At 36.1% G+C, this 12459-nt stretch overlaps 1 protein-coding gene across 2 annotated transcripts in view; it reads left to right on the top strand.

The window, feature by feature from the left end:
• Positions 1 to 11303, top strand: part of Rap1b (RAP1B, member of RAS oncogene family) — a 37562-nt gene extending 26259 nt beyond the window's left edge. Inside the window, exons 2-8 of one of the 2 annotated variants that reach the window (XR_007212950.1) lie at positions 1800 to 1882; positions 2707 to 2775; positions 3810 to 3866; positions 5204 to 5344; positions 6579 to 6722; positions 7625 to 7785; positions 8011 to 8507. Coding sequence is in view for 1 of the 2 variants with exons in the window: in XM_048359987.1 (XP_048215944.1) it covers positions 1826 to 1882; positions 2707 to 2775; positions 3810 to 3866; positions 5204 to 5344; positions 6579 to 6722; positions 7625 to 7711 (555 nt within the window). In the remaining variant the exon portion in view is untranslated. Of the gene's footprint in view, positions 1 to 1799; positions 1883 to 2706; positions 2776 to 3809; positions 3867 to 5203; positions 5345 to 6578; positions 6723 to 7624; positions 7786 to 8010; positions 8508 to 9987 lie in introns of those variants that run through there. The other variant, XM_048359987.1, reaches the window with a different exon arrangement.
• Positions 11304 to 12459: the final 1156 nt, after the last annotated feature.

Here is a 12459-nt window from a genome sequence, read left to right as displayed (position 1 = left end):
AAAATGAAAAATAAAATGCCTTGGAATAATTATTTAGGAAAAGGCACTTTGGAATTTTGTGGGTGATAAAAATGTGTTTTTAATGAGGCTTTGGGGGGTTACTCATTTCAGAGGTTGGTAGTACTGTTGTTTTAACTCAGGATCTCAAGTTTGGTAGGCTGGGTCTCTATCACTTAAACATCTCCAAACCAGTTATTTTGTAGATGGCATTTTTACTTTTACTCATTCTGGCTTTGAACTATCCTTTGGATTTCAGCTTCCTGAGTACTCAGCTATATATTTTAACAATCTCACAGTGGCTAATGGACTTAACAAAATAAGTATAAATTGATAAGAGTAATAGCCACTTTTTCATTATATTTTTTGAATCTGGAAACTAATTTTTTCATTTTTACCTCTTTAGACTATTTTTGGGTGTCTCGTGTACATATATATACACACAGTCATTCTATCCCAGTGATTAACCAGTGATAGTTATTTTAGACTTTGCACACCTGATTGTTTCTATTCTAGCTACTAATTCTGCTGTCATAGCATGACAGCAACCATAAGCAGTACAAAAATGAAAAGATGTGATGTTTGGGGTTTTTTAATTTATTTTTATTGTAAAAATGGTGTATAGAGAGATTGCAGTTACCTAAGTCAGGTAATGAGTACACTTCTTCTTGAACCGTGTCACCTCTACCCTTGTTGTTGTTGTTTGGGTTTTTTTGTTGTTTTTTGTTTGTTTGTTTTTTGTTTTTGCCAGTCTTGGAGCTTGGATTCAAGGCCTGAGCACTGTCCCTTGCTTCTGTTTTTGCTCAAGGCTCAAACTCAGGGCTTCATGCATGCTAGGCAAGAACTATACCACTAGGCCATATTCCCAGCCCCTCTTCTCTTGTTTTATCCCAGTTTTTTTCTTCCCTGATCCCCTCCCCCCCAAGTTCTATAGTTCATTTTCTTTCTTTTTTTCCTTTTTGCCAGTCCTGGGGCTTGAACTCAGAGCCTGGGCACTGTCTTAGTTCTTTCGCTCAAGACTAGTAATACTCTACCACTTGGGCCACAGCGCCACTTCTGGCTTTTTCTGTTTATGTGGTACTGAGGCATCGAACCTAAAGCTTCATTCATGCTAGACAAGCACTCTACCACTAAGCCACATTCCCAGCCCCTATAGTCCATTTTCAACATAGTGTCTAGTGAGTATCACAGCTATATTTGTTCACCCTTTGTTCCACTCAGTCTGTGCTTCCATTACCTTCCCCAAAGCAGATAGTTACATACAGAAATCAAAACAGTGACCAATGAAAAAACAAAATACCAAAAAAATTTGTTTCCATTTCTTGAAGTTCATTTCCATAAACTTCATTTCATGATTATATACAGAGCTATTGAACCTTTGTGATCCTCTCCTAAGAATATCTTCCTCTGGTCTTTATTAAAAAGTTTTGTTGTTGAGACAGGATGTCGCTATTATATCCTTGTCTCTCCTTGAACTTGTGATCCTTCTGAGTCCTAGGATTACAGACATGTTCCACCATAATGATGTGCTTGCAGTCCCATCCTATCCCCTTTATCTTTCTAGAGCACTAGGTCAGTAGTGATAGGGATTTTTGTTTATTTGTTCATTGGCTTTATCTCTGTACTTTGCTACTTGTGGTTTGTGGTTCCAGACAGTTTATAGGATATTCGGGTTTTCTATTCTGGTTTTGAAGAATAGACATATCATCTTGTAAATTAGTAGAATACATTTTTATGTTATCAATAGAAGCACTTAAATACTGAGGCTTTACTGATGGGCTGTTTTTTTTTTCTCTAACAAGGTACTAGGTTTTGACAATTTTGCATCATGCGTGAGTATAAGCTGGTTGTTCTTGGCTCAGGAGGTGTTGGAAAATCTGCTCTGGTAAGTCAGTCTCAGTAAACCAAAGCTTTACATTCAGAGATACTCTTTCTGTTGAATTTTAAGTTCTGATTATTTGACTTTATTTGTTAAGGTGAAATCCCATTATTAACTTCAGAAGCAGTATAATTTTTTATAATTGCAAACTTCTAGATAGGAGTGGATAATATTGAAGTATGGCAGGTACAGTTTGGACACAATGAGAAGATATAAATGTGTGTCTTTAAGAGACAGACGGGAGGGCTGGGAATATGGCCTAGTGGCAAGAGTGCTTGCCTCATATACATGAAGCCCCTGGGTTCAATTCCCTGGCACCACATATACAGAAAATGGCCAGAAGTGGTGCTGTGGCTCAAGTGGCAGAGTGCTAGCCTTGAGCAAAAAGAAGCTAGGGACAGTGCTCAGGCCCTGAGTCCAAGCCCCAAGACTGGCCAAAAAAAAAAAAAGAAAGAGACAGATGGGAATAAATTGTGTTTTTAGAAAGTATATAATATTGTCTGAGTCCTATTTTCATTTGATCTAGGATAATTGATTTGCTGACTATGTTTGTATGTATATTACATAAAATTATAATGCCTAATACAATATAAATGTTTTGTGATTATTTAGTTAATAATGACAAGAAAGTCTACATCATAATAAGTACAAATGCATTCTGATTTGTTAAACTGCTTCTTCACCTTCCCCCAGTATTTTTCAGCCTTGGTTTGTTGAATCTGAGGGTGTGGAACCCATAGACATATGAGGGTCAAATGTAGACTGAAGTTCATAGCTTTAGATTTGTTCTTTTCTGTAGAAGGATAATGGTATGTTCACTTTTTTTTCAGACTGTACAGTTTGTTCAAGGAATTTTTGTTGAAAAATATGATCCTACAATAGAAGATTCTTATAGAAAGGTATATATTATGTTAACAAGCATTTTAATTTTAATATAAATGTAATACATGTTTTTACTTTCATAATCATTGAATGTTGCATATAAAATAGAATGAAAAGGTAGTTAAATTAGGAGGAAAAGTTCATAGTTGATTACATCCTCACATTACATTTTTACCAGTTTTAAGAGAATCATAAAGACTCATACACACATACTTACAGATAAACTTAACGTTTATCCTGATCCCCTTCACTCCTGGATTAGAAGGTGATGTACAAATTACAGGGCCAGGCCATCCACTTCACCTCCTAGAAAGACTGATTGCTTACAAGCTCCCTGGCTTTTTTCCTTGAGATAGGTGTAAAGAAGTCTCTCTAACCTTCCCGGTTTTTACCTCCTTGAGTAAATGTCAATTTTGTCCACTTTCACAGCATATGATTGAAATAGCATGCAGACATTTTTTATTTAGTGGTGTAGAGTTGGCACCTATCTTTATGTAGTAGCCAGCCCAGTTCCCACTGTTGAGTAGATATTGTTTTGATTCTTCCCTTTGTGTCCAGAAAGTTGGAAACTCCTTCCTGCACCCCTGCTTTAACCTTGCTTTCCTAGGAAATACTATGTGAATAGATGCGACCAGGATACATAATCTGTTTTGTAATTATGCCACTTTCTTTGCCACCAGTTAAACTTATTCTGATATGGTGAGAGAATATAGTTATCTTAGAGGAATGAAGGCATATTTGAAGTAATAAAGCATTAGTTGATAGTCAAAATCACTACTACTTTATTGAATTTACTGTTGATTTTGAGCTGTGTTAGGACCATTTCTTCTCTATAATTAGTGCTGAGTTATTCATAATGGAGCTGAATCTTGACTGAACATTGTTTTGCATTTACTAGACTCGAGGTCTTCAAACCTTATGGCTTAGTTACTTTTTTCTCCTATTTTGTACCTGATCCTACTTTAAAGTTGGTGTGTGTCTCAATGTACACTTTTGTATCTATCTAAGATACTTCTGTATACATAAATTTTTTTTTAACTTTTTTTCTCAGCAAGTTGAAGTAGATGCACAGCAGTGTATGCTTGAAATTTTGGATACTGCAGGAACGGTATGTAAAAGAAATTTCACAAGGATTTTTACAGTATTTACTTATTAATGCAATTATTCTTTAGGCAAATACTAGTTAAGCTTAAGTACTACTTTATTTCTTAAAGCTGTTTTTATTACTCTCTTGAATTCTTTTTTATATTGCACTTTGTAATTGCAGCTAATCACATTGAAGAATCTCTTAAATTGATTTTTATTATTTTTATAGAGTTGTACAATGGATTTTATTTCAAAATACCAATTTATGCTTACAGTGCGCATCTTGATCAGTATTGTCCTTTTCATCATTCTCTCCCATCTATCTCATCACCTAGTTCCATTTTCACATATAAAGAAGAAATTTTTTAATCCAGTAAAATTTCCCATGTTTTCTCACTAATAATTTTCAGTCTATTACTGAATTTCAAATAATGTAAAAAGTACTGGGGCATATGTTTGTTTCTCAGCTGTGTAAAGTGTTTTAATTGATATCTTTCCTTCTCCAAAGTATTAATAAGTCAGCTCTTCTATTACTGAAATAAAATACCTTAGGCAGGCCAACTTTATAAAGAGCTTTACTTTGATTCTCAGTTCTGGAGATGCAAACTCTATTAGTCAAATCCAGTGGTAGCCTTCTTCCTCCCATAGTCCTTAGACAACCAACTGCATGGCAAGACAGAGTACGTGCATGTCAGTGTCTGTCCCTCTGCTGTATAATGCCACTGGGATTTGATCAGAGAGGCTCTGCCCTAATGACTAATAGTGGTTACTTGCCAAAGGCCCCACCTCTCAATGTGCGGATAAGTTTCTACCTTCTTACTACTCTTGATATAGTGAAGCCCTAGAGGACACTCAAACCATATCTAAACCATAGCAACTGACTAGCTTTATGGATGTGCAGAAGTAAAGAGAAGATTCTTTAGTAATGTTTAAGTGTTTGATATGGGCCAGAGATGTGTTCTAGCATTCAGATGCTCATAATCTAATGAAGTTACAGTGCGGGACAATGGTAAAATAAGCCTGGCAGAATGGACCTGACAGAACAAGAGCATTACAAGCTATTGCAATTTAGGGGTACGGTTAGGGTGCTAAACATTTTGTATTAAAGGATATTACTAAGTAGCTTTTGGAAACAGGACAGTCCTGTTCTGCTTGAGAATATTTATTGTATACAGTTCTTTGGTACATTATTTCTAAACAAAACCTATTTCTTGAAATAGGTCTTCAAATAGTATTCTTACCCTGATCTATAGTTTTTTTTAATGTTGCAAAATGCTACAATATTACAATTTTATTTATTGAGATGTAATTATTGTCCAATCAGCTGTCAAAACATTGTTTTTAATCTTTGTTTTGTAGGAACAATTTACAGCAATGAGGGATTTGTACATGAAAAATGGACAAGGCTTTGCTTTAGTTTATTCCATCACAGCACAGTCCACATTTAATGATTTACAAGATCTAAGAGAGCAGATTCTTCGAGTTAAAGACACTGATGATGTAAGCTGGCTTTCCAATAAATGTTTATTTCAAACCCGTTATTATGAAAATCAAAAATATACCTTTTATAGTTAGACATGTTTTCAAATATATGTCATATGGAAAGTGAGGAATTCCCTCCTTTTCCTGTCCTAAGAAAAGTAAATGTTATACCCTGCTTATTTTTAAACCATGCATTTTGTGGGGAAGGAAGGAAGAGCAGTGGGATGCAGATGTTACTAATAGAGTGAATAATGTTCTGGCTACATTCTGGTAGATTTGTAACATTTTAAAATAAGAAATATACATACAGCAACAATGACAGAGAAGAAATACAATACTTTAAAAGGAGACAGCTACATTCAATTCTGCTGTTAACTTAGGGAGCCAGAGTGTACCGTACTGCAATTTAACTCTATAACAAACTTCAGAACCGTATCTCGTTATCTGTGACTATGATTCTGAAAGTGGATTCTGCATCAGAATCAACAATAAAACTTACTAAAACATAGATTGCTGGGCCCACCTCCCAGAGTTCCTGACTTTTAGCAGAGCTCAAAATTTTTTACCTTATGTTTCCAGCTAGTATTGAAGCTGCTGCTTTGGGTGCCACAGAACCACTAGCACAGCCATGCTCAAAAGCTTACACCTGTACTCCTGGCTACTTGGAAGGTAGAGATTGGGAGGACTTGGTTTGAGGCTGGCCATGTCAATAAGTTCACAAGACATAACCAAATACTTGCTGTTTTTAGTAAATACACTTGATTTTCATGTAGCAAGTAAGACATTCTAGCTAGTACAAGACTATACAAGAAATTAGGGTTTCTACTCTAGAGGCGTTCTAGATTTCTCCTTTTTGTATTGTACAATTAATAAATGCACTATATCAGTAACCAACCAAAACCCTTGAAGTTCATGCAGACCTGAAGCATTTTTAAATATTGAAGTATATTGGGTTTTTTTTTCCACTTACGTGTATAATTTTCAACCTTTCTCTCTACTTCCCTTTGAAATTACCATTTGGCATCACCTTTAGAATATAAGGTAATGGAGATAATTTACAGAGTAGTACTTAAGTCTTACAAATTAACATTAGTCCAGTTGTCATATTGTAATGGAGAACGTTATAACATATGACTAATTTAGTGCTTTAACATTATAGGAGAGGAAGTAATACTTAAACTTCAAATTCTTATTATTTGAGTTTGTGTAATGTCATTACATATTTATTTTACCTTCACAAATGTATTTTTAGGTTCCAATGATTCTGGTTGGTAATAAGTGTGACTTGGAAGACGAAAGAGTTGTAGGAAAGGAACAAGGTCAAAATCTAGCAAGACAATGGAACAACTGTGCATTCCTAGAATCTTCTGCAAAGTCAAAAATAAATGTTAATGAGGTATGATTAGATATACTTAGCAATAGCCTTGTATTTGGAATAAAGCATTTAAAATTAATGGGGAAAAAATAAATAAAATTAATGGGGAGCCAGGTGCTGGTGGCTCATTCCTTAATCCTAACTAACCAAGAGGCTAAGATCTGAGGATCAGAGAGTTCAAAGCCAGCCTAGGCAGAAAAGTTCCTGTGACTCTCTTTATCTCCAAATAACCACCAAAAAAACTGGAAGTGGCGCTGTGGCTTAAAGTGGTAGCAGGCTAGCCTTGAGTGAAAAAGCTCAGGGACAGTGCCCAGGCCCCGAGTTCAAACCCCACAATCAGCAAAAGAAATGTTAATGGGGAATTGTGTGTATAAAATTCCACAACTATATCTACTCAGCCATATATTGGTCTTAAAAGTAAGAAAGTCTTGTTAAATGTATGTATGTATGAGTGTAAGTAAAACAGTTTGTTTCCTTATTAAATACTGGTAATTATAAATTTATAAAAAGGCAAGATTAATTGAAAGTCAGCATTGGGAAGACAAACTCATTGAATATATGAAGAATGTTGTAATAAGATTTGTATGATTATTGAGGTTTAAAATAATGTTGTATAACAAAGGTTTGTGAGAAGATTTGAAAACGTGTAAGGAATGTTATTTCTTTGTATAATGTTCTAATTGCCAAATAAGATCACTGCAGGTCCTTCAACTAAGTACTTATGTAAAGAGAACAACTTTAAGCCTCCTGAAAAATAAATTAAAAAAGAACTTGGCACTACAAGAATTGATTTTATTCTCTAACATATTTGCTTTCTGGGTGTTTATATCCATGGAAACTTCCATTTTTCATGTCACTTTTCATTTTGTTGTTTCTTTTCCTCTTCCTTCCTATGAATTAAAAAAGTAATAATATGTTTGCAGATTTTTTATGACTTAGTGCGGCAAATTAACAGAAAAACTCCAGTACCTGGGAAGGCTCGCAAAAAGTCGTCCTGTCAGCTGCTTTAATATACTAAATGCGTTGTAGCTCTGAGCCAGGTATGTTATTTTATCTTGCTTCTAACTTTAACCACTCAATTTTAGGTAAGAGCACTGTGGGGCTGGGAATATGGCCTAGTGATAAAGTACGCTCACCTTGTATACATGAAGCCCTAGGTTCGATTCCTCAGCACCACATATATAGAAAAAAGCCATAAATGGCGCTGTGTCTCAAGAGGTAGAGTGCTAGCCTTGAGCAAAAAGAAGCCAGGGACAGTGTTCAGGCCCTGAGTCCACGCCCCAGGACTGGCAACAAAAACAAAACAAACAAAAGAGCACTGTGGTATGAGGGAAAAAATTTTTTTTGTTAATTCTAAAGAAAGTAACTGTTACTTTTTAACATATGATTTGTTGCAATATCCTGTCAGAATACTATTTCACTGGGTGCTGGTGACTAACACCTGTTAGGCTGGCTACTCCAGACACTGAGATCTGAAGATCAAGGTTCAAAGCCAGTCTGGTTCAGAGCCAGCCTGGGCAGAAAAATTCAAGAGACTCTTATTGTAATTAATCCACAAAAAAGCTGGAGTGAAGGTACAGCGTAAGTTGTAAAGAGCCATAAGCAAAAACAGCGAAGTAATAGCTTGAGTTCAAGCCTGTTACTGACACAGTAAGTTCATTGATTATGTATGAATGCCTGTTGGGACATGTGCATCTACTCTGGCAGAGACAGAAGGATCTTGAGTTCCAGGCTGGCCTAGGCTGGAAAACAAGACCCTCTCTCAAAAAAAAAAAAGAAAAAAGTAGAATATGACTAATGAAATAAGAAAGTAAACCCAGCATAGTAGGAATAATGAAAAACAACATTACCATGTGTCGCAACACTCTTTAATACTGTATATTTATTTGAAGTTTGACAACTCTTTGAGGCAAGAGTTATTATTCTCACATGATAAATGATGGGAGGAAAGAAAGTCAAAAGAAGAGTGTTGTTACTTATTCAAGCCTTTCAATCAGTAACTAGCAGAGCCAGAATCTGAATAGGCTAGCTTGAGTCTAGGTTTAACTACTATGTCAATATGAATACTGTAGGAATATATGACTGGGCACTAGACCTTTCATGTCTAGATTAAGAATTATCTGGGCACAGATGGCTCACGCCTATAATCCTAGCTACTCAAGAGGATGCAGTTCAAAGTCATCCCGGGCAGAAAAGTTCCCATGAGACTCTTAGCTCCAATTAGCCACTCAAAAACTGCAATAGAGCTGTAGCTGAAAGTGTTAGAGCACTAGCCTTGAAAAAAATATCTCAGGGACCAAACCCAGGCCCTCAGTTCAAGTCCCACAACCAACAACAAAAAAAGAATTCAGGGAAAGTCAGAAAGGAGGCACTCACCTGAGATCATCTAAGAAGTAAAAGTTAGCCTTGTTGAAGATGAAGGGTTCCCCAAACAGGGAGAAGGACCAGTACAGCCCAAGATAAGAAAAAAAAAAAAAACAGTATACGAAAGTTTTACAGAGATTAAATAAAATTAATAGTTAATTATGTCAGTGCCTAGCACATAATATACACTCAAGTATTAATGCTCTTTGCCAATAAAATGTCGACTATAAAGCAGTATAATGTCATGAAATAAATTCCCATCTCGTCTACCCGATTTACTTGACTCTTGAGCAATTCTTATTGGAAGCCATGGTCTTAATTTTCTGATCTACACATCTATGATTATAAACACCTTGCAAGACCATTCATTTTGTTAGTATTACTGTCTTTTAATCCTAACTCTTACTCTTTTGGTGGGGGGAATGGGTTCAGTCCCGTGGCTTGAACTCAGTGCCTGGGTACTGGCTTCTTTCTGCTCAAGGCTAGCATTCTACCATTTGAGCCACGGCACCACTTCTGGCTTTTTCTGTTTATATATTACTGAGGAATATCAAACCCAGGGCTTCATGTATACTAGGCAAGCACTCTACTACTAAACCACATTCCAAGCCCTAATCCTAACACTTAATCAGGTTGATTTAGCATTTTAATGTAACTTCTTTTTCCTTTTATTCTGGCAGGCAATGCAGACATTTTCTTTTGGTATCTAAAATTTTCATTTGGCTGCTCAAAAGGGTAGCCAAGTAGATTTCATCATTTTGGAATAAGATAAAAATGTCTTTGTTATGAATTGTGGTATATTGTCATTAATGTAATGACTAGAACAGGAGCATGTAATATATTGATTGATCTCTGACACTTTTAAAACTACTCTGTTGTTGTTTCCTTTGGATCTTTAATTACTTTTTTTTCCATTTTACAGGTCTGAAGAACTGTTGCCCAATTCAACAGTGCCAGCATTCCAACTTTGTTAAACCTACCAACATCTTAAATGGACTTTCCTGTGGTGGTACCTTTAAGAGGCGGATGAAAGCTACTATATCAGTTTGCACATTCTAATCACTTTCCAGTATCACAAGAGAGATTTTTACTTATATAATAGTCCTACAGTATGCAGCTGGTAAAACCAGAGGCTACATCCAGTATTACTGCTAAGAGACATTCTTCATCCACCAATGTTGTACATGTATGAAAATGGTGTACTGTATACTTTAACACATCCCCATTCTTTGTATTGGAGAGTACAATAATGTAAATCATAAAAGCACCACTATTTTAGCATAATAAAAGAAAGTCCAAAGAGCTCCTATATAGACTACTCCAGATAACTTCGCTTCTTTGATACTTGTAGCTTATTGTAATTTTTTTTAAAAAATTGAAGGTCATTATCATTGTATTGTACAAAATAAGCGCTTTGATTAACACAGCTATATAGTTTTTTTAATTTTTCAAAAACCTGTGGAGACAGTGATCTTGTCTTTAAAATACAATAGTCCTTTCAGTATAATGTCTTAGATTAAAGACGTTGCCTTTAATATCTGTTGGGAAGGAAATGTCCAGACCTTTCAAATCTTATGATGTGTTTTTCTTTTTTGTTTACATAAGGAACAATGTTTATAGTTGTGTGTACAGTGGGGGTCTACAACAAGAAGTGTATATTTTCAAACAATTTTTTAATGATTTAACAATTTTTGTAAATCATTTTCAGGCTTCTGCAGCTGTAGATTCTCACTGTGAACCCCTTGCTTGCTCATGCATAAGTGTATTTGCAATACCAAATATACAGGTTTAGTATTTTTGCCTGTTAGTGATTGTTTCCCATGTGTAACGTTTTGGTTGAGATGTTAAATGGTGGACGAGTACTGTGGATGTGAATGTGGGAAGTAATTTTAATCATGTGTAATTGGTCACAAGGCCTAATTTGCAGTAACTATTGCTGTTTTATTTAACAATGCCTTGTTGCTTTGTATGCATTAACGTTTGGGTGTAAAGATTGTGTGTCTATCCAACAGGGAGCCACAGTATTTAAATTGACCAACCTAATGTTACAACTACTTTGAGGTGGCCAAATGTAAACTAAAAGCCTTAATTAAAGTGGTGCAATTTTGTATAACTTAGCATCAGTAGTTCAATAAATTTGGATTGCCATGCAAGGGCTTGCATTATAATTACTTGCCACTTGAATGTGTTTTGTGTAATGTTTTAACAGTGCTAGTAAATAAATATGGGTTTACCTTCTTTTTAAATGTAACAGGTGTTATTTTACACAGTGTGGTTTTATAATTCAGTGAGTAAACCAACTTCATTATTTAATTACAGGGATAATAAGTGATAGATGTCAGGGAGTTTTTCCTAGTATTACTTGAATATCCACCTAATCACTTTTTGAATTGTTCCTTGAGAAATAATTTTGTAAATCAAGCATTACTTATGAACCAAATACCTTTGGGTAGTGTTGAGTAGCCCTTTAGGGTAGAATGAGGAAGAAGGATAAAGTTCTCTGGTGGATTCTTTTAGAATATGGAGCTTTGAATTTCTGGCTTTTGGTTTTGGTGGTTGTTGTTGGCGGGGGGGGGGGGGGAGAACAGGAGGGGGGTGTTGTTTTAAGGTGGTGGTGGTGTTTAGTGCCAGTACTAGGGCCTGCGCTCAGTTTTTCCACTCAAGGCTGACACTCTACCACTAAGCTGCAACTCTACTTTCAACTTTTTACTGGCTACTTGGAGATAAAAGGTCTCACAGATTTTCCTCCCTGGACTAGCTTCAAACCTTGATCCTCAGATCTTAACCTCCTGCATAGTTGTTATTGCATGTGTGAGCCACTGGTGCCTAGCTTTCCTTGGCTGTTAAATGAGGATGATAATAGCACTACTTCATAGGAGTTACGAGTGAAGTGAATGCTAGTACGATCCTTTCAATCCATAGTGGGTTTTTTTTTTTTCTCTAATGTTAATAGATAAAGGGATGTGATGTGGCAAAAAGCACCATTTTCTCATGTGCAATAGTAGAAGTAGAGCCAGGAACTGGTGGTTCACCCCTGTAATCCTAGCTGCTGAGATCTGAGGATCCCAGTTCAAAGCCTGCCCATGCAGGAAAATCCATGAGAGTCCACCAGAAAACCAGAACCACAACTGACAACCAAAAAAAAGCCAGGTACCATTGACTCACACTTGTAATCCTAGATAGCAGGCTGAGATCTGCAGATTGCTGTTTGAAGCCAGCCAGGGCAGAAAAGTATTTAAGACTCATCTTCAATTAAACATCAAAAAGGTTGGAAGAAGAGTTGTAGGTTGCTAGTCTTGAGCAAAAAAGCTTCAGGACAGCACCCAAGCCCTGAGTTCCAGCTTGAGAACACGCGCGCACACATACACAAATAAAAGTGGCAACTTAGTGATGC

Source organism: Perognathus longimembris, chromosome 1 (assembly GCF_023159225.1).
Source record: "Perognathus longimembris pacificus isolate PPM17 chromosome 1, ASM2315922v1, whole genome shotgun sequence".
Lineage (NCBI taxonomy): Eukaryota > Metazoa > Chordata > Mammalia > Rodentia > Heteromyidae > Perognathus > Perognathus longimembris.
The sequence above is the reverse complement of the archived record's forward strand: the minus strand, read 5'-3'. Positions and strand labels throughout refer to the sequence as shown.